The following is a 27573-nucleotide window of genomic DNA, read 5'->3' as shown; positions in this document are numbered from 1 at the left end:
TGACAAAATTAGAGTTGGCAGTTTTATTTCCATTTCTTTTTTTAAAATTTGTTTTTCTGCTCCATGAAATTAAAAAATCTAGAAACTACCAAATGAGGACATTTTAAAAATAATAAAAGTATTATAAAATAGGGACCTGAGCGAAGCCAGTAACAGAAATGGTTGAGAGAAAGAAATCAACATAATATCAAACAGAAATCCATAGGACTTTGTGATCAAGTGAAGATGCAGAAGTAAAGATAAAAGTCTAATATAGGACCCCGATTTTCATGTTAATTAATAAAAGCAATTATATTGTTGTTCTCAGATAAAATAAAATACCAGAGGAAGAATTTTAACTTAATTTTTGTCCATTTACTTCTAAACGGAAGAGGTTCATGTTCTTTTAATAACTAGAATGAAGAAAAATGTACATTAGAGCTAATTTATTTGTAAAAAAATATGATAGTTTAAAAAACTTTGTTGAGGTGTAATTTGCATACCATAAAAATCACACATTTTTTTTAAAGATTTATTTATTTTAGAGAGAGAGAGCATACATGTGTGAGTGGGGGGAAGGGCAGAGGGAGAGAATCTTTAAGCACACTCCCCACTGAGCAAGGAGCCCTTCTCATTCATGCCCTATGAGATCATACTTGTAGCTAAAACTACAAGTCAGATGCCTAATCAACTGAACCACCCAGGTGCCCCCCAAAACCACACATTTTTAAGTATATATTTCAGTTATTCATGAAATGTATTGAGTTGTGCAACTATTACCACAGTCAAGCTTTAGAACATTTCCATCACCCTGGTAAGATCCCCATACCTTTTTATAGTTAATCTCTATTCTCAACCTCAGCCCAGACAGACATTAACCTAGTTTCTATCTGTATAGGTTTGACTTTTTATAAATTTTATATAAGTTCATCATATAATATGTAGTATTTTGCATCTCACTTCCTTCACATAGTGTAATAATTTTGAGGCTCATCCATGTTGTAACATATATTCGTAGTTATTGCTGAATAGGATCCGTTATGTGACTATACCACATTTTCTTTATCCACTCATTAGTTGATACCTTTTGGATGGTTTCTACTTTTTGGTTATTATGAATAATGACACTATGAACATTCGCATAAACATCATTGTGTGGACATACGTTTTAATTTCTCTTGAGTAGATACCTAGAAATGGAATGGGATATGATAAAATTTTTTTTGACTTTTTAAGAAACAAATTGTTTTCCAAAGTGTCTGCACTGTAAATGCAGTGTTTGCATCTATAACCTAATCAACAATGTATAGAATTCTAATTTCTCCACATCTTTGTCACTATTTTTTATTGTCTGAATTTTGCTTCAAAGGCAAATTCTAGTGAGTATGAAGTCAGATTTCATTTTAAATTTACTTGTTAATTCCCTAATGGTTAATAATATTGAACACATTTTCATACACTTATTACCAATTCATATATTTTCTTCAGTGAAATATCTATTCAAATATTTTCCCCATATTTTGGTTGGGTTATTTGTCTTCTTAATGTTGAGTAGTAAGATTCCTTATATATTCTGGATATAAATCCTTTGCCAGATATATGATTTGAAAATATTTCTTTCAGTGTGTTTCTTATCTTTTCATTTTTTAAATGGTGTCTTTTAACAGCTAACAGACTTTTTTTAGTGCAGTTTTAGATTTACAGAATAATTGAGCAAGAGTGCATAGAGTTCTCTTTAGCAACTAGTTAATCTTTCTGTAAGTGACTTCTAGTTTTATTCCATTACAGTCTGATGGCATACTTTACATTTGTTTAGGTGTGTTTTATGGACCAGAATGCAGTCTACCTTGGTGAATATTCCATGTGACCTTGAGAAGAATGTGTATTTCTCTCTTGTTTGATGGAATATTCTATAAATGTTAATTAGAGCCAGTTAATTTATGATGTTGTTCAGATCAGCCATATTTACAGATTCTTCTGTCTGTGTGATCTATTAGTTATTGACAGAGAGTGTCGCATGTGGTCTCTATCTGTAATAGTGGATTAGTCTATTTCTATCAAAATTATTTGTTTTTTACTATTGACTTGTACAAGTTCCTTATATATTTTGGATATTAACCACTTATCAGGTAACTGCTTTGAAAATATTTCCTCCCACTCCATAAGCTGCCTCTTCATTTGTTTGTTGGTTGTTCTTTTGCTGTGCAGAGCTTTTTATAGTTCGATGTCGTTCCCCTTGTTAATTTTTGCTTTTGTTGCTTGTGTTTTTGATGTGATATCCATGAAATCATTGCCAAGGCAAATGTCAAAGTTTTTTTCACTTTGTTTCCTTCTAGGGGTTTTATGGTCAGGGCTTACATTTAAATCTTGAATCTGTTTCAAGTTAATTTTTGTGAATGGTGTGAAATTTTTGTGAGTGGTTTTGTTATCATAATAGAGTTTGAAATCAGAAAGTGTGATGTCCAGCTTTGTTCTTGTTTCTCAAGATAGCTTTGGCTATTAGGTATCTTTTGTGGTTTCATAGGAATTTTAGGATGGTTTCTCCTTTATCCTGTAAAAAATGCCATTGGAATCTTGATAGGAATTGCATTGAATCTATAAATGGCTATAGGTTGTATGGAAATTTTAATAATATTCATTCTTCCATTCCAAGAAAACAGAAAGATTCTTTAATTTATTTCTGTCTTCTTCAATTTCTTTCATTAATATCTTATAGTTTTAGTGTATAGCTCTGTCACATCCTTGGTTAAATTTCTTCCAGATCATTGTATTGTTTTAGATGCTATTATAAATGAGATTGTACTCCTTATTTCCTTTTTTCCCCCATGTTATGTTTTCTTTTCAAGTTTTTGTTTAAATTCCAGTTAGTTAACATATAGTATAATATTTGTTTCAGGTATAAAATTTAGTGATTCATCATTTACATACAACACTCAGTGCTCATCACAGGTGCCCTCCTTGATACCCATCACCCATTTAACCCATCCCCCTGCCCACCTCCCCACCAGTAACCCTCAGTTTGTTCTTCATAGTTAAGAGTCTGTTTCCTGGTTTGCCTCTCTTCTCCCCCACAAAATGTTCATCTGTTTTGTTTCTTCAATTCCACATATGAGTGAAATCATACGGTATTTGTCTTTCTCTGACTGACTTATTTCTCTTAGCATAGTACCCTCTAGTTCCATCCACATCATTGCAAATGGCAAGATTTCATTCTTTTTTATGGCTGAGTAATATTCCATTGTATGTATGTATGTGTGTGTGTGTACACACTACTTTCTTTATCCATTCATGAGTCGGTGGGCATTTTGACTCTTTCCATAATTTGGCTATTGTAATGCTGCTATAAACACTGGGTTCATGTATTCCTTCAAATCAGTATTTTTGCATACTTTGGGTATTTACCTAGTAGTGAAATTGCTAGATTGTAGGGCAATTCCAGTGTTAACTTTTTGAGGAAACTCCATACTATTTTCCAGAGTGGCTGCACCAGTTTGCAGTCCCACCAACAGTGTAGGAGGGTTCCCCTTTCTCCATATCCTCACCAACACCTGTTGTTCCCTGTGTTGTTAATTTTAGCCATTCTGACAGGTGTGAGATGGTATCTCATCATGGTTTTGATTTGTATTTCCCTGATGATGAGTAATGTTGAGCATCTTTTCATGTGGCTCTTAGCCATCTGTATGTCTTCTTTGGAGAAATGTCTGTTCATATCTTCTGCCCATTTTTTAACTGGATTATTTGTTGAGTTTGATAACTTCTTTATAGATTTTGGATACTAACCCTTTGTCAGGTATGTCATTTGCAAATAGCTTCTCCCATTCCAGAGGTTGCATTTTAGTTTTGTTGATTGCTTCCTTTACTGTGCAGACGTATTTTTATCTTGATGAAGTCCCCATAGTTCATTTTTGCTTTTGTTTCCCTTACCTCTGGAGATGTGTCTACTAAGAAGTTGCTATGGCCAAGGTCAAAGAGGTTGCTGCCTGTGTTCTTCTCTAGGATTTTGATGGTTTCCTGTCTCACATTTAGGTCTTTCATCCATTTTGAATTTATTTTTGTGTATGGTGTAAGAAAGTGGTCCATTTTCATTCTTCTAAATGTTGCTGTCCAGTTTTTCCAACACCATTTTAGAAAAGGCTGTCTTTTTTTCCGTTGAATATTCTTTCCTGCTTTGTCAAAGATTAGTTGACCATACAGTTGAGGGTCCATTTCTGGATTTTCTAATCTGTTCAATTGATCTACGTGTCTGTTTTTGTGCCAGTACCATATTGTCTTGATCAATACAGCTTTGTGATAGAACTTAAAGTCCAGAATTGCGATAGCCTCTAGCTTTGCTTTTCTTTTTCAAGATCGCTTTGGCTCTTCAGGGTCTTTTGTGGTTCCATACAAATTTTAGGATTGTTTGTTCTAGCTCTGTGAAAAATGTTGATGGTGTTTTTGTAGGGATTGCATTAAGTTCCTTATTTTCTTTTCAGATAATTCATTGTTAGTGTATAGAAAGACTACTGATTTTTATATGTGGGTTTTTTAATCCCACGACTTTACTGAATTTGTTTTTTAGTTTTCACGAATTTTTGGTGGTCTTTAGGATTTCTGTTGTCACCTACGTTTCTATTCATGTCACCTACAATTTACTTCTTCCTTTCTGATTTGGATGCTTTTTATTTCTTTTTCTCACTTGATTGCTCTGGCTAAGACTTCCAGTAATATGTTAATAGGAGTTGTGACAGTGGACACACTGGACCCTTGTCTAGTACCTGATCTTGAAGAAATAGGTCTCAAATTCTTACCATTGAGTATGCTGTTATCTGTGGGCTTGTTATATATGGCCTTATTTTGTTGAGGTATGTTCTTTTTATACACAATTCGGATTGTAGATGGGCAGAGCTGCTAGTTGGAATCTGCTTAGGCTCTGCAGCATGCAGGTTTATGATCTGCCAAGTCCTGAGGTCTGGTTACTAAAAGTTACACCCCCTTTTCCATTTCTATCTTATCCCTAACCCCACATACTACACCAGTGATTGAAGCAAGACCTGAGTGGGCCTCCCAGGAATCATCCTGCAATGCTGGGATAACAGGATGTTCACTTTGGGCTCTTTTTTAAGCAACGCCCCCCCCCCCCGAAGCTGTAAGTCCTGGGGAACCCTCTTGATGCAGCACTGTGCTGGCTTGGGAGGGGCAAATGTGGTCAGAGTGTATCTATTTATCTTAATCTTCTAATGCTGTCCTCAGTCTCTGTAGTCCTGGGGATGCTTCAACCTCACCCCTGGGTTCTGGGATTTTTACAACGGTGTCTTGTCTATGGATGGTTGCTAGTTGGCCTTCTTGTGAAGAGGACAGAAGTCAGGAACAACCTATATTACCACCATGATGACATCATTCTCCATTCAGTGCTGCCAAATTTTAATGAAAACCAGACACAATGTATTGGGTAATGGGAACTGAAGTAGATAGAACTTTAGTATGAGGTTATCTGGCTAGGAATTAGACTGTGGTTAGTGTTTGCTTTGTCTATACATGTCAGAGGCCTTAATTTCTGCTTATCTCCTTGTCTTTCTCACCCTGATGTCTTCAGGTTTCCTTAGACTCTTCTTTATTTAAATAGAGTCCGAACTTTGCAGTTCTTTTAATTGTAATCACATTTCATATGCTGTTATGGTGTGGGGGAGGGGAGGCATTTCATAATCCTTTGAGATTTCACACTTTTAAGTGTTCCTACAAGATAATGGCTCCCTGGGCTTTCTACTTCAGGTAAGTTTGTCTGTATTCTATATATTTACCTGTCTCTCCAGTTTTGGGGGTGATGATTTATCTGGGGACCTCAATTCTCTGACAGGTCTAAGAAAAATTATTATCAGTTTGTTTTTTTCTTGTTTTGAGGTAAAAGTGGCAACTTCCAAGCTATTTATATATCAGGGGGCAAACCAGTAATCTTAAATAGTCTATTTTAAAACACAAAAGTTACTAATTTCAGTAAAGTTCGGTTTATCATTTTTTCTTTTCTTGATCATGATTTTGATTTATCTAAAAAATATTTGCCCAATCTAAGAATATAAAGATTTTTTCTACATTTTCTTATAAAAATGTTTTTAGTTTTATTTCTTACAGTTAAATCTATTACCCATTTTGAGTTAATTTTTCTGCATGGTGTGAAATAAGGATCTCTTTTTATTATTTCCATATTGATACTCAGCTGGCTTAGTCTTCAAAACAATTTATTGTAGGGGCAACTGGGTGGCTCAGTCTGTTAAATGTTTGCCTTCTACTCAGGTCATGATACCAGGGTCTTGGTATGGAGCCCCTGGGGTACTGGGATCAAGCCCCTGGGTCTGGCTCCCTGCTTAGTGGGGAGTCTGCTTCTCCCTCTGCACCTCCCCTTCCCCATGCTCATGCTCTCCGCCCCAAATAAATAAATAAAATCTTTAAAAAAATTTTGTTGTAATGAATATACTTTCCCTATGGAATTGCTTTGGCACGTTTGTCAAAAATAATTGACAACAAATCTGAATTCATTTCTTAACTTTCAATTGTTTCATTGATCTATATGTCTACCCTTAAGCCTGTACCATACTTTCTCAATTACTTAGCTTTATGGCAAGTTTGAGATTGGAGAGTTAAAGTCCCCTTACTTTGTTGTTGTTTTCAAGATTGCTCTGGCTATTTTGAATATTTTCCATTTCCTTATTAATGTTAGGTTCAGCTTTTCAGTTACAATAAAAAAAAAAAAAAACCTTTGGGATTTTGACAGAATTTGCATTGAACCTATAGATCGATTTGGGGAGAATTGTCATCTTACAATATTGATTCTCCCAATCTATAAACATTGGTTATCTCTCCACTTACTTATATCTTTTAAAATTTCCTTCAGTAATATTTTGTAGATTTTCAGTGTACAAGTCTCGCACTTCCTTTGTCTTCTTTATTCCTAATTTTTAAATTCCTTTTGATGTTATTATGAATGGAGTTTTTTTCTTAATTTCATTTCCAGATTGTTAATTGCTAGCATTTAGATGGGATTAATTTTTGTATATTTATCTTGTAGTGGATTAAAGAGTTTCAAGTGACTATGAACTCCAACTCAAACTGTGATGTCATTTGCAAAACAACTACATGAAGTTACAGTGCTAATTTCAAGTAATTATAATACTATGTCCAGAATAAGGAAGAGAAATCCCTTAGCTGATTTTACTTATCAGTCTAGACTGATAAAGCATGTCCCATTCTAGAAATGACACTGCTAAGTTCAACAGTGACAAATGAAGTGCATCTACTAAAGCTTGGGAGGAAAGGCTCAAGAGGAAATTCAGTATATATAATGTTGATCAGTTTCATTTCTGTTTCAACCAGTTACCTGATGTGTAACCATGACTATTTAACACCTTTGCGGCTCATTTCCTCCTCTGACGAAGAGAGATAAATGTTGCCCACCTTATATAACTTGTTAAAGGTTCCAGTGAGATAGTCCAGATTAACATCTAGTTTATCATGGGCACATAGCAGGTCCTCAGTAATTATCACTATCCATTCATTTATGCAAAGCTATGCCTTTCACTTAAAACCTCAATAAATATTTTTTAATTGTACATTTTAATTAATTCCTCAAAAGACAAAAAAAACTATAGTGTGAAATAGGGAGCGGTCTTAACGCAGTGTTACTCTCCAGGGCAGAACCAGACGTTGCCGGTGAAAACAGCTATAAGAAGGAGAGTATGTCAATCAGATATAAACGTGAACTCTTAATGAAAAGTATATGAACACAGGGCGCCTGGGTGGCTCAGTTGGTTAAGCGACTGCCTTCGGCTCAGGTCATGATCCTGGAGTCCCGGGATCGAGTCCCACATCGGGCTCCCTGCTCAGCAGGGAGTCTGCTTCTCCCTCTGACTCTCCTCCCTTTCATGCTCTCTGTCTCTCATTCTCTCTCTCTCAAATAAATAAATGAAATCTTAAAAAAAAAAAAAGAAAAAAGTATATGAACACAGAATTAGCCACTGGAAGACATAGTATATTTTATGATTGAATAATGAAAAACTGGGGCACCTGGGTGGTACAGTCAGTTAGGCATCCGACTCTTGATTTCCACTTGGTCATGATCTCAGGGTCATGGAAATCCAGCCCTGCCTCAGGCTCTGTGTTCAATACAGAGTCTACTTAGGACTATCTCTCCCTCTCCTCTGCCCTTCCCCCCCATGCACGCTCTCTCTCTAACAAATAAATCTTCAAAACAATAATGAAAAACAACTATTCTGGATGTATTTGGGAAATGAAACACTAGTAGGAAAAAGGAAAAGAACTATCATGTGAGCATCTCTTTAAATGCCAGGATTCTGTGATCACCAGCAGCCTCACTGAGAGCTGATGGGAGTGCATGCAATCTCTTAGTAAAAAATAGCAAAAGAGATGCATTTTGATTCCTGTTGGTACGCCTGATACTAAACAATATAGTAGAGAAAACCTTGAAGTTACATAAAACCTAGATTTGAATGCCAGCTTTCCTATTTCCTAACGTCACTTATGGCAAGTGATTTTATAATCTAGATCCCTTATCTATATAATGTAGATCAAGGATTTTCAAACTTTTGCATGCCTATGAATTACCAGGTCACCTGGTAAAACCACTTATGGTCAAGCTTCATTCCCATAGATTATTAATCAGTAGATCTGGGGCACAGCCCAGGAATGTGTATTGTTTTAATAACCTACCTAGATATTTTTCTGTCAGTATTTCCTGGCAAACATTTTGAGGAACTTTGATTTTGATTTCTTACAGGTTTGTCATGATAATTATATATGATATTAAATTAAATACACAGTATTCAGTTATATTACAACATCCTTATTAGTTCATTCTAAAAAAGCTGCTTCGTAATTTTAATATCCGAGGTCTCCATACTTTCAGTGTCAAGGTCCCAAACTTGGAATTAGAGATTATACATTTTCTTAGATATCTTGGTGGGTTCATTCTATTTCCTGACCAATGCAAGCCGGAAAGGGTCACCTAGGAAAATGTCCCTTGGATTCTTTGCCTACCCCCCCCCCCCTTTTTTTAGTAGACTTAGAAAACTTTAAGTAGATCACCAAAGGCTTAGCAGCATATTGGACTATCAGTTTGGTGTATTAAATGATAATAATGGAGACACATGGAAAAAGCAAAGGATGTACCTGCTCCATCCCATTTATCTGAAGTTTGCAAATGTGTCTCATATTGTTTAATGGCATATCAAGAATTAAAGACATTGAGCATTCAATTTTAATTTTCACTTAGAGATCAAGACTTAATGCTAATGTAAATGTGTTTCACAATATTTCTGACTCCTATAGGTAGCAAACATTTAATTTTTCTTAATGTGCTAAGAAAATTAAAAACACAATAGCTTCTGTTTAGCATCGAGAGCACGAGCTCTGTTTCTTCTCATTATACCTGCTTGCAAGTCCCTGACCAAAGAGAGTTTATTTAACAGCAAGTATTGACCAGGAACGAGAGGGGAAAATGTGCAGAAAATAAATCCTAGAGCTGTGAGTAGAAAATGATGCCAGCTTTTTTATGCTAAAACAATTTTGGCAGAGATTTAAGAAATCCTGGTTTGTTATTATACCCCAGTATTCATTGTGTAATATTTGATGGACCTTATGAGTGGTTGGCAGATGCTGCACTAACAAAATTTTCTAAGCAAGTCATGCCCTGCTGTAATTGGGCTTAGAGACCACACAAATTATCATCCTGGGCTAGACTTCATCAGCCATCTGAAGAGGTTGGCTTCATACAAGGCATTGTTATTGTGCTATGGTGGTTCCTTCAAGAAGGAACAGACATGCCTCCAGATAATACAGCATGATACATAGTTTCATAAGGTCTTCAGAACAGGTTTCTGCTTTGCACATTAGATATAAATCTCCATGTTACCCTACTATAGCATCCATTTAAAGTTGCAAGAATGTGAACTTAAGTGTCAGTTCTTATCAGAAGTTGCATAGAAACTTTAATAACAATGGTTAACTTATTAATGACTCCTGGGGTGCCTGCATGGCCCAGTCAGTTAAGCATCTGCCTTCAGCTCAGGTCATGATCTTGGGGTCCTGGGATCGAGCCCCATGTCAGGTTCCCTGCTCAGCAGGGAGTCTGCTTCTCCCTCTTCCTCTAACCCTCTCCAAACCCCACTTGTACACGCACTCTCTCCCTCGTGCTCTCTCACACTCTCTCTCGCTCTCTCTGTATCTCAAATAAATGGGTAAAATCTTTAAGAAATAATAATAATTCTTTGACTCCTCCTGTCTTGAAAACACAGAATGGCTTTCTCCTCTTGGTTCCCATAGTGCTTGGTTTATACATATATTTTATCCTGTATTACAGTCCATTTTGCATATTGCTTATTTGTACAGAGTTCTCATTTTGCATTATATGATAAACAATTTCAGGACAGAAACCATAAAAATATTGGTATTTCCTTCAGGACCAAGCAAAATGCTCATTTAGCAGATGCGTATTAATATTTCTCTAAAACATCTAAAATTATGAAATTAGGGCTGTGGATTTCAAAAGCTTAACTATTTCATATGGAGTACTAAATATAGCATTAAATATCATTCTGTAATAAAAACAACAAATTTATTTAGTGCAGAAAAGTGGCATCACAGAAAAATTTAACCAAAATGTATTCATGTTTTTAAGTAACTCGGCTTCTTAATTCCATTTTTTTCTCTATAATATTTGAAAAATCCTTCTTTTCAGCCTCCAGCCTGTCGCATGTTTTATTTAAATATGCAGAATCAACTGGACTTCTGTACCTGCCAGAGATATTTTTTATTGGTAGAATTTCAGGTTGCCCAGTTACACCTTTGTATTAATTATTTTGAGTTTTTAGTGTTTTAGAGAAAGATCATAAGAGATATAACTAATCTCCCTTGTGAAGTAGTACCAAATGTTTAATACCAATAACAAAAGTTATAATGATCAACAGGATTAGAGATGTAAGCTTTACATATAAGATGTAAAGCTAAAGACTTTAAATGGATTTCTGATAAATCATTCCATCTGCTTTAATTCTTAATTATTATTCATTTTTTCCGAGAGAAGGAATAGAGGGTAATTTAAAATAAACAAAATGAAAAGAAGGGCCATATGCACCCAGTGTTCATAGCAGCAAAGTCTGCAATAGCCAAACTGTGGAAAGAGCCGAGATGCCCTTCAACAGATAAAGATGTGGTCCATAGATACAATGGAATATTACTCAGCCATCGGAAAGGATGATACCCAACTTTTACACCAACATGGATGGGACTGGAGGAGATTATGCCAAGTGAAAAAGGCCAAGCAGAGAAAGACAATTATCATATGGTTTCACTTATTTGTGGAACATAAGGAACAGCACGGAGGACGTTAGGAGAAGGAAGGGAAAAATGAAGGGGGGGAAATCGGAGGGAAAGACGAACCACGAGAGACTATGGACTATGGGAAACAAACTGAGGGTTCTAGAGGGGAGGGGGAGTGGGGGGATGGGTTCGCCCGGTGATGGGTATTAAGGAGGGCACGTACTGCATGGAGCACTGGGTATTATACACAAACAATGAATCATGGAACACTACATCAAAAACTAACGATGTACTGTATGGTGACTACCATAACATAATAAAATTAAATTAAATTAAAGAAATAAACAAGATGCGAAAGAAGCCATTTTCTTTTTATAGGCTTTCCAATGATTGCTAATTCAGTCATAGAGCTCATTGTGACTTTTGTTAAATGAACATTAAGTAGAGCCCTGGGGTGCCAAATGGTGAGCCAAGGTTCAAGAAAGATCACAAGGCAAGGGAAAGTGAAATAAAGAACCTCATTAGTCACAAGTTTTGGAGGAAGTGCAATGCATAGGTCACTGGGGCAACATGGGGAGGTCAGGGCAGGGGACAGGCAGAGGGGGAGCAGAAGGACCTGAGGCACATGTGTTTTTTTAGGGTTGGTGTGTAGGGTGCCTTAGGAGTCCTTTGCTAGGCCTGACTGGTCAGTTTAAACCAAGAAGAGCAGGAGTCTTGGTAAGATCTAAGGAAGGGGGAGGAGGGAGAGTCTTAGCTAAGGAACAGGAAAGGAGAAGTTGGGGTGGAGGCGCGGTGGTTATCTCCAGGGCACTGGGGAAATCATATCAGGAATTTACACTTTCTTGTGACCCTGCTGGCTGTTATCTAGGACATGCCCTCCTAGGAGAGGCTAGTGTCAGTTCCACGCCCCAGCAGACCTCTTAGCCACACAAAATGGATGCTGAAGCAGCAATATTATGGAAATTTAGCTAAACTCTTAAAAGTGCCCTTTTACAGGGGTCATTCTAAACATGACTTTATTTTCATAATTTCTAAATGGAACATTTGCTTTGAAACCAAAGATGTGCCTCTATCATAATGAAAATCTTTTTTAAAAAAAGATTATTTATTTGAGAGAGGGAGAACAAGATAGAGCGAGCATGAGTGGGGGGAAGGCTCAAAGGGAGAAGGAGAAGCAGTCTTCCCACGGAGCAGGGAGCCGGATGTGGGGCCTCGTTGCGGGGTTCAATCCCAGGATGCTGAGATCATGACCTGAGCCCAAGGCAGATGCTTAACAGACTGAGCCACCCAGGCGCCCCTATAATAAAATCTTTCGAGACAACTAAATGCCTAAGTTAAACTAGTTAGATTGATCTGGTGCATTGAGGAGGGGGAAAACAAAACAAAACAGGAAGAATAAAGGCATCCAAGTTTAAGGCTATTTAGGAATAATGAACGGTAGGTTATTAAGATTTTTTTTCTTGCCTTGTTAAATCATAAACAGAAAAGGGTGAGACACAGGTGCCTGGGTGGCTCAGTTGGTTAAGCGACTGCCTTCGGCTCAGGTCATGATCCTGGAGTCCCGGGATCGAGTCCCGCATTGGGCTCCCTGCTCGGCAGGGAGTCTGCTTCTCCCTCTGACCCTCCCCCCATGTGCTCTCTCTCTCTCTCATTCTCTCTCTCAAATAAAATAAATAAAATCTTAAAAAAAAAAAAAAGAAAAGGATGAGACAGACAGGAAGAACCACAGACCTGGGAGCGGGGGAGGAGTGGCGGCAACAAATCCTTTGGCAATATCAAGATTCTCTAATGACCAGGGTCAGTGTGTTGATACCAGGGTTGTGAAATTGAAATGACCGAGTATCAGTGTTTCCATTCTCATAGGATCCAAATATTTATTGACAAAAGAGAGATATTTTGATTGAAGGAGGCAGAAGCTGAGAATGGGAAAGGAAGTATAGAAAGTAAACTTCATTGAGCACCTACTATGTGCAAGATACTCCATTAGGAACCATTCTATATTTTAATTTAGTCTAACTCTTCCAACAACCCTCTCAGGTAGGTATTATTTTGCCTACCTTACAGATAAGGCATCAGAACCTCAGGAAGATGAAGTAACTTTTCCAATTCCATACAGCTAGTAAGGGCTGAAGGAATTCTAACCTGGGGTGGCCCAACTCTTCACTCCACTCACCTAGCCGAGTTACCTGTTTTATTTCATTTCACACTGATGTTACTTCTGACTGTCAGCATTGTTATCCACATTTACAAATGAGGAAAAAGCGAGGTTAAGTTGGTATTTTCCAAATGTCATTCCACTGGCAAGTGCTAGCCACTGATGAAGTTTTCAACAGTTCAAAGATGTAGAAAATGAACATTAAATAAAGAGTCAAATAACAAAATATTAGCGGATTTTCCATGAATCAATCAATCTCTATCTCTCTGTCTCCTTCTGCCTCTCAAGAATAATTTCCTTTGACTCTGGATCCTTTATATATATATATTAGTATTAAAATTATCTTTCTTTTCTGAAACACTGTTGTAATATAGTTGAGTGTGTTTGTTTGTTGCTTTATTTGTTCCAGTGTCAAAATTGGAAGCTGACAATCCTCATGTTTATTATTGGTGTTTAACTTTATTCTTTTATAAAATACTAAAGTCCAGGAAACTCAATGTTCATTAACTTACCCCATTATCACAGATGTGGGAGATGGAGTTGGGACTCAAATTCATTTGCACATGGCTCCAAAGCCTGGTATTTCCACATTAAAATGAAGGTCCTAGGGACGCCTGAGTGGCTCAGTCAGTTGGGCCTCCAACACAATTTCAGCTCAGGTTGTAATCTCAGGGTCGTGGGATCGAGCTCTGTGTCAGGCTCCATGCTCAGCATGGAGTCTGCTTAGGATACTCTCTCTCCCTCTGCCCCACCTCCCATTCACGCTCTCTCTTTAAAAAAAAAAATTCCTGATAATTACTAGGATGCCCCAGCACTATAGTCTTCCCACCATGTTGTGATTGTGTGTTTTCCATGTACCAAGATAGTTAGCTGGGCTTGTCTCTACTACACGGTTTTATTTTTACTTTGCCTGCTCTTTGGCCCTAATATAACATTTTGTCAGATAGCTAGCTGTTTGTTGCTCAAAAGCACAGAAACAAACTGGTTATTCTGGTGATGTTGGTGTGTATGTGAGAGATAAGTATAATCACTTCAATAAAGATTTATTCATGGCTTATCCCATTCCATAATTTACAGACCTAGGCCCTAGGTCTCCTGTATAATTGAGTCAGTGAGCTGAATATTGAAGCAGCTGAACTTGTGCATGTTTTCCTCATCAGTCTTCGTATTTTATCACTTGAGTTTCTGGATGTATGTATATTACTAATCAGGTTAAATTTTACCTGAGATGGAATATTTTGAAGGCCTGTGCTAGCCTTTGATTGCACAATTTTATTAAATTCTCAAAATTACTATTTAAATTTTTTTGTGTCTTAAAACAGAAAGCAGTTACTTTGCAAAATTAATCAATTAATTATTCACCAAAGCTAGTTACATCTCTATCCATTCTTCCACAGGTAAAATTGCATTTTTTAATCGTACATGCATGAGGGAAAATGACATCTGAACTTTTCCCTTTTGTTCAAGAAAATTTGAGATTCAAATTGATAAGGAAGAGCTTAAAGTGTCTGGGCACTGTTCCAACTTAAAATCACATTTTTAAATGAAAATGTATACTCTCCTATAGGGAAACCGTATATAAACAGTTCTTCTATAGATGGTTGTAGCTCATTAAAAAGTGACAGAACAGCCATGCCCCCCAAGAAAGAAGAAGAAGAAGAAAGAGAGGTGGGGGGAAGGAGGGAGAGAAGACGGAGGGAAGGAGAGAAGGCAGAAGTGGGAGAGGGCATGGAAGAATGGGTAGAGAAAGACATGAATAGTTTCAGAGCTGGAAAGGCAGACAGACAGACAGACATGTGTTATGTGTTATTTGAAATCAACAAAAATGTTAAAGCACAACAAAACTCTCTCTTGGGTGCCTGGGTGGCTCAGTTGGTTAAGCGACTGCCTTCGGCTCAGGTCATGATCCTGGAGTCCCGGGATCGAGTCTCGCATCGGGCTCCCTGCTCAGCGAGGAGCCTGCTTCTCCCTCTAATCCTCCCCTCTCTCATGTGCTCTCTCTCTCTCTCATTCTCGCTCTCTCAAATAAATAAATCTTTAAAAAAAAAAGACTCTGTCTTTTGTTGTCCCCAACTTTATTGTTTTGTCAGTATCGAGATTATTTCTGTCTGTTTTATGTGGCGTTTCTTATGCATCACTGTGATTTGAACTGTATAATTTTGTATTATATGTTTTTAGCTTAGGTGTTTTTCATATTAATAAATATCTCACAGATGTCTTAATGACTTACAAAATATTTCATCATTATTTAATTAACCAGCTTACGTACATTCAACCGTTATTTTGTTTTCTTTTTTTACTGTTAAACAAATTAATATTTACAATATTAAATATACAAATTAATTATCCCAAATTAATACTTCTGAGTGAAAAGATTTTCTTTTTTTTTTTTTAATGGGGATCGTTTTCTTTAGAGAGACACTATCCCAAGTGAAATATACTGGATCATGAACATACTTAAAAACCATCGTACCTATCTTATTAAAATATTTCCCAGAACATCTGTATTAATTTATTTCCACACCGGCATTGTAAAAAAGAAATAGAGAGAGAGAGAGAGTGAGAGGGAAGGCCAATTCCATCATGCTGGAGCCAACAGTAAATGTATAATTTTTGTTTGTTTCCTTGTTTGACAGAAAAAAATAGCTTACGATTGTAATGATGACATAATTTTTTCGTGTAATTAGGTCATATCGTTTTTCTTCAATGACCTGAGAATGGCATTGTATTAATACAAATGCCTCTGAAAAAGTTCATGTAGAACTACTTTTCCTTCCAAACTGTGTGAGCACATATATCATTATGTAAATAATTATTTGATGCAAACAGTATCAGGGAGTCTGCTATGATATAACAATAGGTATGATTTATTGAGTGTCTCATATGTATCAGGTACTTTGTTCTAGGTGGCTTACAAATTCGCTATTATCTTCATTATCATCATTGCTACTACAATACATTGAGATCTTAGTAGTAAGAGGCCCTGAGCTAAGTGCTTTAAATCATTCTCTTACACAATTCTTACAATCATTTATAAAATAATATTGTTCTACATTTTACAAATATGGATGTTTAGATTGAGAAAAAAATGAATCACTTATCAAAGACCACGAAGCTAGTAAGCCGTAGATTTAAAGATTTGAACATTGGTTAAGACAGACTTCTTAGCCTATGGGTTAAACCGCTACCTTATTCTGTTTAGTCATAACATCTCTTGTATAAAATATCACTTTTCACTTCTTTCCAAGATTGACAGTTCCGTTCCAGGTTGTACCAGAAAGAATTAAAAGAATGAAAGTCAAGGCAGTAGCACCCGGTCTTCTGAGATTGCTGCCTCGGATTCATGCTTTCTTCTCTCGTCCCCCTCCCCAAAGGAGTACCCTCCCCTTCACCCCACACCTTGGAGTAGCCTGAACTTCCTGCCTGAGGACTATAAAGACTAAGTAGTTTGAAAATGGAAAACCAAGAACCAGCGGATCCTTCTCAAAATACCAGTCTATTATTTCAGAGGAGTTAATTTCAGAAGGAAAATGGGTCAAGCTTGAAAAAACAACGTACATGGATCCTACGGGGAAAATAAGAAGTTGGGAAACTGAAACGTACAACCAGGAAAGGACAGTCGGCTGATGGCGTGGCGGTCATCCCAGTGCTGCAGCGGACTCTTCATTACGAGTGCATCGTTCTGGTGAGGCAGTTCCGGCCACCGATGGGAGGCTACTGCCTAGAATTCCCTGCAGGTCTCATCGATGATAATGAGAGCCCAGAAGCAGCGGCTCTTCGGGAGCTTGAGGAAGAAACTGGCTACAAAGGTGATGTTGCAGAGTGTTCTCCAGCTGTATGTATGGATCCAGGTCTGACAAACTGTACCACACACATCGTGACGGTGACTATTAATGGGGATGATGCTGAAAACATGAGGTCTAAGCCGAAGCCAGGTGATGGAGAATATGTCGAAGTAATTTCCTTACCAAAAAATGACCTGCTGAAGAGACTTGATGCTCTGGTAGCTGAAGAACATCTGACCGTGGACGCCAGGGTCTATTCCTACGCTCTGGCACTGAAACATGCAAACACGAAGCCGTTTGAAGTGCCTTTCCTGAAGTTTTAAGGCCAAAGGACAGTAGCCATGTTTTTATAAATAAGACCACCAGGCCTCCTTCACTAAGACTCTGTATTCAGCTTAGCTTACTGGAGACTTGAAATTAGTTTTTTTCATTAAATAAAAGCAACACAATAAAAAAAAAAGAATGAAAGTCAATAATTATTCTAGGTACTATTGGGGAACGAGGCAAAAAAAAAAAAGTTAGTGTGACAAAATGTTCTGTATATATGTGTGTGTATTTAGCAACAGTAGTAAAAAGAAAATCTATGAGCCTGAGTAGGTGACAGCAGAGACTCATTCTCTTAATGCCCAGTCATTTGTCTTCTGAGGCTTTGCTGTAGTTCATCAAGGTGAGTGTGAAGGCCATGCTTCTATATCACATCTCACTTGTTTAAGAAAACAGTCTCCAAATCTCTCATCCCATCAATCTCCCCAGTCTTCTGTACTTTAGAGGCAATGGGAAATCACAAATTTGTGTATGGGGGTATTTTTCTAATTTGTTTTGATTTGATTGATTTTTTTGTGCAGTTAAGTTGGCACGATGGAATATATATTAGGAAGACATTTGTAGAGGCTGAGTGGCAGATGGATTGGAGAAAACAAGGTTAGAGAGAACTGGATAGTTTAGTTCAATAATCCAGGAAGGAAATAAAGGGATAAACCCCATGATCTCTGAAAGACAGAGGGGATTAGAGTCTAACATACTGAATTATTTTAATAAAAAACGGTTTACAGACTTACCCATGGAAAGACTGTCAGCTGCTCTCATCTGCAAGTTTCCCAATTTTGCAAGCCAAGATAACAGACTCCTCAAGCAAGGACCTTTCCTGAATCTATATGTAGCAATTAAACTATATTGTATTGTTGTTCTTCTTGTTGCTTTTCTTAGATTCCGACCAATGCCTATGAAGGGAAAAGTCTCAAGATTTACTATCTCTTGAGTTGAGTTGTGATGAGAAATAGTTAAACATGTTTTGATGACATGTAGCGTGGAAGTTTCAGACACAGAATGCAAATCATTTGAATAAGGAATTTTTTTGTTATTGTTCTTTCAGTTGCGTAATTTAATTTAGTAAGGGACTAGTGAAATAAGTTTTGAAACTCCAACTCCAGATATTTGAGTATTTAAAACTAACTTCTGAAAAATGTAGCCAAGTTTCAGCTTTCTGTCAGCCTGGTGAGAGAAGGAAAAGGGAGCTGCCCTGATGAGTCCTGGGGGTCTCCAGAATAGTGCAAATGAAAGACAAATGTTTATAAAAATGGCATAGATTCTGGAACTTTTGCAGAAGGAAGAAGGTTCTGCTGAGGCATGGAGGGTTTTGTTTTGTTTTGCTTTGTTTTGGTTGGTTGTTTTTTATTTTATTTTATTTTTTAAAGATTTTATTTATTTATTTGACAGAGAGAGAGACAGCGAGAGCAGGAACACAAGCAGGGGGAGTGGGAGAGGGAGAAGCAGGCTTACCGCGGAGCGGGGAGCCCGATGTGGGACTCGATCCCGGGACCCTGGGATCATGACCTGAGCCGAAGGCAGACGCTTAACCGACTGAGCCACCCAGGCGCCCATTGGTTGGTTGTTTTTTAAAGATTTATTTATTTGAGAGAGAGAGCGCACGTGCATGAGTGGGGGGAGGGGCAGAAGGCTAGAATCTTCACTGCAAACTCCCCATTGAGTGCAGAGAAGAACGCCCGCGGGGGACTCAGTCTCATGACCCATGAGATCATGACCTGAGCGAAGGATGGCGTTTTTAAGCAAGTGTTATGTGGACTGATCACTTCAGAGCCCTACTAATGAATCTCTCTCTCTCTTTTTTTTTTTTTAAGATTTATTTATTTACTCATTTGTCTGAGAGAGAGAGAGAGAGCGTGCACACAAGCAGGAAGAGTGGCAGGCAGAGGGAAAAGCAGGCTCCCCGCTGAGCAGGGAGCCGGATGTGGGACTCGTTCCAGGACCTTGAAATCATGACCGAGCCGAAGGTGGATGCTTAACCGACTGAGACACCCAAGCGTCCCTTTTTCTTTTCTTTTTTTCTTTTTTTCTTTTTTTTTTTAAGATTTACTAATGAATCTCTTTAGATTCCAACATAGAGAAAGCATTAACTTGTAAACTTCCTTAGACAAGTAAGCATATCATTGCAGGATATTTAGTATACCTGTCTCTTCATAATTGCAAAATTGAGTGTACATATCACTGCTTGGCCTACAAGTTCTTCCATGAACTGTCTCTATTCTAGTTATCTTTCAGTAGTAACTGTCTCAGCTGGCCTCAACACTGTTACCTTTGATGTGTTCTCCCACCATAATACTGTAACTTCTCCTTCCTCCTGCTGACTCTGCCACAAACAACTCTACCCATTACTCAGGGATGAATTCCTGTTGCTTCCTTCATGAAGAAATCCCTAGTCACCCTAACTATCCAAGAGTCATATTTTCTTCTTTTCTGGTTAATACATCTCATTGATTCATCAAGCCCCGATGTGTGCCTATTATTTACTAAGTTATCTTTGTTAAATGTTTCAAAAGTACAGGAGGAACTATTTTGTTGTTAAAAATTGTGTCCTTAGCTAAAACTGTAAAATGTAACATGACAATTAAGTATAAGACATTATAAAGTTAAATAAGAATGTGAGAAAAAGGAGTATGGAATCTTGGAAAGATCCCAAATTCACTGCAAGGTGGACATGGGTTTTATTTGCAGCAACAATATCTTTGTGGCCTTGAGAACATTATATAGCTGTTGTTCTCCTCATGTGTGAATATGAGGGCTTGAGATGAAGGGGACAAAGAGATTAGATCATAAAATGTCAAGAGAGAAGGGCTATTAAACAGAGAATTTTAAGACCATGAAAGAGCCAGCAGTATTAATAGCAACAAAGACATTGGGAGAAAGAATTGGGAAAAAGATTATCTGTTGTTATTACATTTTAAAAAGGCATCTGTATATGGTGTTCACACAATTATTTTTAAATTATCACCCCCGAAAGAGTTTTTATTTATAATTTAACTACCATCTACCTTCACAAAGTGTGGAACCAATACATTAACTATGGTTAAATTACCAAAACAAAGGTAAAGCAACACAATAATAAGATACTCAGGTTCACATGATATGACATATAGGTCTTCTGCCATAATATCTGTATTAGTTTTCAGTTACAAACTATCATGGAGTGAATGGCTTTAAGAGACACCAGTTATCTCTCATTTTCCACAGGTTAGGAGTCTGGCAAGTTTTAACTAGGTCCTGCTCGTGGTTTCACAAGAGTAAAATTAAGGAGTTGGCCAGTAGCGTCCTCAAGCCTGTGTTTTATTGGATAAATCTTTAAATATATCACATCATTTTGCATAACCTTGAAACTTCTATTTTCTCATCTTTTCTTTAAAAGGATTTATTTATTTATTTATTAGAAAGAGAGAGTGTGTGTGTTGCTCACGCCCACGTGCAAGTGTTGGGAGGGGCAAGAGGGAGAGAATCTTTCAAGCAGACTCCCCGCCCCACCCCAAGCATGGAGCCCAGAATCTTTCAAGCAGACTCCCCCCTCCTCCTCAATCGTGGAGCCCAAATGCAGGGTTCTGACTCACCACTCCTGAGATCATGACCTGAGTTGAAACCAAGAGTCAGACACTTAACTGAGTCACCCAGGTGCCCCTCTCATCTTTTTTCCTCCCAACAAAGAACATTGTGTTAATTGTATTATTATTTTAATAACAATAATTTAATAATTATTAATTATTTTTGATTTTATTAATTATTAATTGATGATTATTAATTGTCAATATTTTATCTATAGTGTCAGAAGAGAAGTATTAGTCCTAAGTGATTTTGCTTCCCTTCAAATCAGCACTCATGTCTCCATTTTCTTTTCTCTCCCCCTTCCCTCTTCCACTTGTGTGCATGGGAATTATGTGACTGTTGATTCTGTCCCATATGTCATGCGTAATGTCAGTGGCAACTCACCATAATTGTTGGTGTATAATCATTAACGATGCTAATACTAGTATGAAGGTAGAAGAGGGAGAAAGGGGAGAATGTTTATTTTGTTAGTATTTAGACTGAATATTTTTGTATATTTTCTCATTTTGTCCTCAAAATAATTCTGTGAATTAGCTCCATTTTACAGCCAATGAACTGAGGCCCAGAAATAAGTAACTTATCGAATTATTTTATCAAGATCACCAATGAATAGACATCAGAGCTAAAACTCAAACCAAAGTCTATTTTACTCCAAGCATTTTAACCATTAGGCAAAATTACCTAATGTGTCTTTTTTTTTCTGTCTTCCTTAAGTACATTTGTCTGGAATTTTTGGCAATCTGGGTGATGTTGGCAGCCAAGTGAGAGGGTTCCATGAAGAAACTTCCCTTTATGTTTTCACCAAGCAATGCCCACTTTATCAATAGCTGCAAAGTTGATAAGATGCTTATTAAGGCATGATACCTGCAAGTGATAATTATGTTGTTCTTATATCTGTTGCCTCTCTGAGAAACACTAAGAATTTTTTTTAAAGATTTTATTTATTTATTTGAGAGAGAGAGAGAGAATGAGAGATAGAGAGCACAAGAGGGAAGAGGGTCAGAGGGAGAAGAAGACTCCCCGCTGAGCAGGGAGCCCGATGCGGGACTCGATCCCGGGACTCCAGGATCATGACCTGAGCCGAAGGCAGTCACTTAACCAACTGAGCCACCCAGGCGCCCCTGAAACACTAAGAATTTTATGAACGTCCTCTCATGAAATTTCTACAGTACCTGTGAGGCACAGAAAGAAATAAATTTAAAGGTAGTGTTCATTATAAGATCAAAGTATCAAAAAAGGTTTAAGCTATCTTTCAGCCACATAAAATTTTATTTAATGTTAAAGTTTAATAAGTTTTCATTGTTCAGATGATAAAGGCTTGTCTGAAATAGTCGGCTGTGCTCTCAGTAATGAAAGAAAAAACTCCACTGCAAATCCGGTAGTATCTTCCTCATGAGAATGACCTCAAGTGAAGCACCACACAAGACAGGGTTTTGAGGTCAAATAGAATTGGGAAATTGTTATATGTCCTTCTAAGAGATTTGTAATGTATTTGTGCATTATGAAGAAGTGGATTTCAAATTGGACTATGCATTTGAATTGTTGGAGTGCTGATTAAAAATGCAAGCCCCATAGTCTAGGACTGAATTACCACCTAGGAGTGTTATGTTTTAACAATCACCTTATGCAATTATGTGGACAAGACATTTAAGACCACAACTTTAAGAAATCACATGCTAAAGGCTTTGAGAAGAACTACTTTAAATACAACTGTTTAATGTTCAAATAAACTTTTCCCCAAAACATGTATGACCTACAAATGCCATTATCCTAAAATATATTTTGGGAAATCTTATACTTTGCAGGATACTTTCTGCATTGATCATGTTTTTTTGAGCTTGATTTCATACAATTATTTGTTAATTTTTCAAAGGCTGAATGCAAGCATGATAAAAACACAAGCCAGTTGTATTACCACAATGAAAGTAGAATAATTATAATATTCTAGAGAAATTTTAGATTCCAGATCTAATTCAAACCCATAGAACATAAAAACAAACACATTTTTTAGTGTACAAGATTCCTCTGTGCCTCTGTCTAAAATTCTTTGGAATAAGGTAGTCAAGATTTTGAGATTTCTATTATTATAGTTGTTATCTTACTTTGCTCTTATAACATAGGCTTATATAGAAAAAGGGGCTCTGTGTAACCATTTTGGAGTCTCAATCAAATAAACCTAAATCTGATCATATGAAAAAAATCAGGCATTTATTAAAATTCTGAAGGGCTAAAATATTTTCATAGCCAATGAATTTCATAGCCAATAATATTTTCATTACTATTTTTTCAGAGATTTCATATTGGCCCCATGTTATCTGTTGGCATCAAGCTGGGATGTACAGCTGACAAATGTTACCTCTAACTTCAAGGAACTGACAATATATTGAGGAGCTAGGCATGCTTACACATACAAAAACATTGTTAAGTGATACAGTTTTTATATGCATTGTACCTTTAGAGCAGAAAAGTATGACTGAGTGCATCTAGTGGTGGAAATGGCATCCTAGGGAAGGAATGAGTAGCTGGTTGTCAGGATGTCACAATGAAGAGAGACTTTTGTGAAGGTGAGGTGGCTGGCATGCATATAGGCATGGGATGGTAAAGGAGCATAGTGTGTATTCAATTAAGAGCAATACAATGTGAGAATAGGAAGCATATAAAAATAACTTTGCTCTAAAATCTGAATTGGACTAGGTTAAGTCTCCTATAGAACCTTTCTAGTTGTCATCTACTTGTAGAATTTATAGGATGTTGGGATTTGAAGGCAACTTGGGTCTCCTCCCTGCTGTAAGATCCCAAGGAAACAAATGGACTTGTTCAAGTTCAGAGCTACCCAATGGCCATGGACTCTTTGACTCCTAGGCTCTGTTGTAGACATGGAAAGGATTAGAAGAAATCACTCCCCCCCCAAAAAAAGAAGCATATCCTTACAATAAACAGTTTTTGTAGTTACTTTGAAAATGTTTTTAAAATAAAGAGGAAGAAGGGATGCCTGGGTAGCTCAGTCAGTTAGGCATCTGATCTGCCTTCGGCTCCGGTCATGATCCAAGAGTCCTGGGATCGAGCCCCACATTGGGCTCCCTGCTCAGCAGAAAGCCTGCTTCTCCCCCTGCCCCTCACCCCACTTGTGCTCTCTCTCTCACTCTCGTTGCTCTCTCTCTCTCAAATACATGAATAAAATTTTTTAAAAAAATGAGGAAGGAATAAAGGGAGGGAGGTAGAATGATAGACAGTATGGAAAGGGAGAAGAGAAGCAGACAAGGAAGGAAGGAAGAAAGAAAAGGAGGGAGAGAGAAGGAGAGAGCATGGGAGAAAAGGAAGGAAGGGAAGGTCAATATTTTAACCTTGGTTAAAAGGGAAATGAAGCCCAATTGTAATACACTGCCAGCAGTTCTTCAAAACTGTTGAGGCTAATGAAGATGAGAATTCCTGGTTAGTAAAATATAAGATCTTATTTTCCAAAATGTAATCTTTTTTAAGGTACTGATGAGTTTTTGCTAGACAGATTGATGATTATACTGTTCAAATTGCTTCGGGGCTTGCGATATTGATGTTCCTGCCGCTGTAGGGACCACTGACATATTTAAGTCTTAGAGTCCAGATGCATCACAGATAGAATAGTTTTATAATTCTTTACTTCAGTTTAACTGCTTTTGCAAAGAAAGAACTTTCCATTGGAATGGAATTTTGTTGTAGTAGCTGATTTTCATAAGCACCACTAAGATCCCCAAACCACCTGTGAGTGCTTGATCTCTCCTTCAGCTCCCACTCAGAATGTGATGAGTTTATTTTGTCCCTAGCTTGCCCTTTCAGCTTGCATCAAAGTGAAGAAAGTTTCTCAGTGGGAAGAATTCAAGGGAACTTTTCTATCCCCTCCTTCATTTAATTTAACTACATTGATCTATTTTCATTTGCAGGTTTTACAAGATGGCAGGACCTGCTCAACAAAGCACAAAAACATTCCCCTAATCAATGCCACTAAAGAGCCAGTGACTGCCCCAAAGGTATTTTATTTGTTTGTTTGTTTTGATTTTGTCAGAAAGAACTTGAATCCTTTGGGTCCAGTGATTTTTCTCTAGCTGAAGCAGCGATGTTGTATTGACTGATACAAGATACTTCCTTCCCCTAGTGCCTCTGCACTTTCCATGACCACTGTGCCAGCCACTAAGTTTTTGTTCTGATCATCTGAGGTCCTCAGAAGAACAAGGGTGAGGGAGGTACATCCCTCCCACCCACCACACACACACACACACACACACACACACACACACACACAACCAAGAAACAAAACAAAAATAAACGGATAACAAAAAACATACATCTATTCCTTATGGAACAGAAAAAATTAAAAAAGAGGATTTGGGGAAACAGAGGAGATAGAAAGAAGTACATATCCCCAACAAAAACAAACAACAAACACAATTCACGAACTTAATTCTGAACTTCCTTCTGTACTGTTCTATATTTGACCAAAAATATTCTATCATAGCAATTCTTAGGGATCATTTCACTTAACACAACATTTCCTAACTTGTGGGTTAGATTAATCAGAGTTGGATGGTTTAGCTAAAGTCTTCTCAAAATAGTTTTTGAAATATCTGCCATTTATAAATAATATTTTATGTACTTCCATGAAAGAGAAGTATTAACACATTTACATTTATTTTATTTTGGTCTAGCATTAATTTTCTATATTTGTTGAGATATAAAAATTTATATTACTGTTGTTAAGATTTTAATTTTTACCTTAAACATGTATTTATTTTAACTATTCTAATTGTCTTTTCTGTATTGTTTGACAGAAACTGCAAATGCCTCCTTGTACTGAATGTGAGGTGAAAAAAAACCCGGAAAAACAATTGACCAACTTTGAAGGGAGGGCAACTAGAGAAGAAAAAATACTGTAAATATCAAGAAACTGTGTTAAGAACATCCACTTATGATTGTCTTCATACTCTTTTTCAACCACAGGCTTGGTGGAAATACTAAGTTTTTAAAGCATGCAACTTTTTCACAATTTTCTGTAACTTTATATAAAGTAGTCTACAAATTTTCCAAAAGATTCCAGGCCAATTATGATCCTTAAGCAATAACCTAATTAAAATGGATATCCACAGTCATAAATAGTCATTGTCATCAGTAAATTGCCCAGCATAAATTGGCCAGTTTTGAACTCAAATGCAGTGAACAACATTTAATTCTTCTGGTTCATTGGGTACCTAGTACTTCTATGATCTAGTTTTGAAATCAACTGGAGGATGATAAAAATTTTGTGGATCCTTGGCATTTTTAGAATCCAAATTTCAACCATATCATAAAGATTCTGTTCCATGTTGCCCAATGGGAGTTCCTTTAAGGTTGGAATCTGTGTCAGTCTGAATATACTATTTAAGGGTGTTTATTGCCATTCTTTTTATTGTTTGGAACCATGTCTAAATAATGTCAAGGCACTTCTGTCTGATTTTTAGTCAGTTAACAGAATTCATTAAACATGTTTGGTATGATGTAGACAAAATACGTGGATGAATGACTAAATTTCTGACACAATTGATAAGATCTTTTTTGGCATTCTATAGACACATCCCTATGGTTGTCTGCTGGAATTATTCCAAGTTAGGAATTGAGTTCTTTGAAATGCTTGGCAAGATTTTTTTGTGTGTGAAATTGGGTAGTGGAATGTGGGATGACAAGAGGGTTGCAAAACAGAAATATGTGAGCAGATAATACACATTTTAAAATGGGGATTTGATGAAAGTAAAACAGCCATGTAGAACCAATAAACCCAGATTTGTATATTTTGAAAACAAATGTATTATTAAAACAAGTCAACAGCTGTGATCATTGCTGAAGTTGGGTCTCTGTGTAAGAATACACTAATCAGATAAGTGCACTCCTGAATAATCTGAATGTAGCTCACAAGCAACAGGAATTGATACGTGAATAACTGTCTGATTGATAGGATTGGTATAGCATCAGACTTAAAGACTCAAATTAATGGGTTAAATGATCCAGTTAGGTTGTCTGCACTGAATATATTCATTTCTGCTGGCTAGATCCATTTTGCAAATGCACAAAGCATATAAAACAGTTGGTTTTATAGAATGGATCTGCCAAGCCACAGTTACTATATTTGGAGCACTGTATCCTGGCAGGCTATCTTAGGAGATATTGTTAATTTAAGAAAGGAAAGGAGGGAAGAAGGGAAGAAGGGAAGGAAGGAAGGAAGGAAGGAAGGAAGGAAGGAAGGAAGGAAGGAAGGAAGGAAGGAAGGAAAGAAGGAAATCTGTAATCAATAGATGAACTTAAATTCTGATATATAATGGCACACCTTTGATCACAATGATGTATTCCAAGAAATTTAGTGGTTCGGAGAAATGGCAGACTATCATAAATAGTATAAGTATTATTATGATATAACCATGTAACAGTTATGCTTGTGCAGTAATTCAGCGTCATTTATCA

At 37.1% G+C, this 27573-nt stretch overlaps 1 protein-coding gene and 1 pseudogene across 2 annotated transcripts in view; both read left to right on the top strand.

Annotated features, from left to right (window-relative positions):
- LUZP2 (leucine zipper protein 2) overlaps positions 1 to 27307 on the top strand; it is a 469487-nt gene extending 442180 nt beyond the window's left edge. Inside the window, exons 11-12 of one of the 2 annotated variants that reach the window (XM_088017667.1) lie at positions 25036 to 25115; positions 25914 to 27307. In XM_088017667.1, coding sequence (XP_087873793.1) covers positions 25036 to 25115; positions 25914 to 26018 — 185 coding nt within the window. In that variant the 3' untranslated portion in view covers positions 26019 to 27307. Of the gene's footprint in view, positions 1 to 25028; positions 25116 to 25913 lie in introns of both variants that reach the window. The other variant, XM_028117737.2, reaches the window with a different exon arrangement.
- Positions 16922 to 17656, top strand: LOC114220051 (ADP-sugar pyrophosphatase pseudogene; annotated as a pseudogene).
- Positions 27308 to 27573: the final 266 nt, after the last annotated feature.

This window comes from Eumetopias jubatus, unplaced genomic scaffold, assembly GCF_037043125.1.
Source record: "Eumetopias jubatus isolate StellerSeaLion01/CBP00866 unplaced genomic scaffold, mEumJub1_p1.0 scaffold_13, whole genome shotgun sequence".
NCBI classification, from domain to species: Eukaryota; Metazoa; Chordata; class Mammalia; order Carnivora; family Otariidae; genus Eumetopias; species Eumetopias jubatus.
This window is presented reverse-complemented; position numbering and strand designations above follow the sequence as displayed.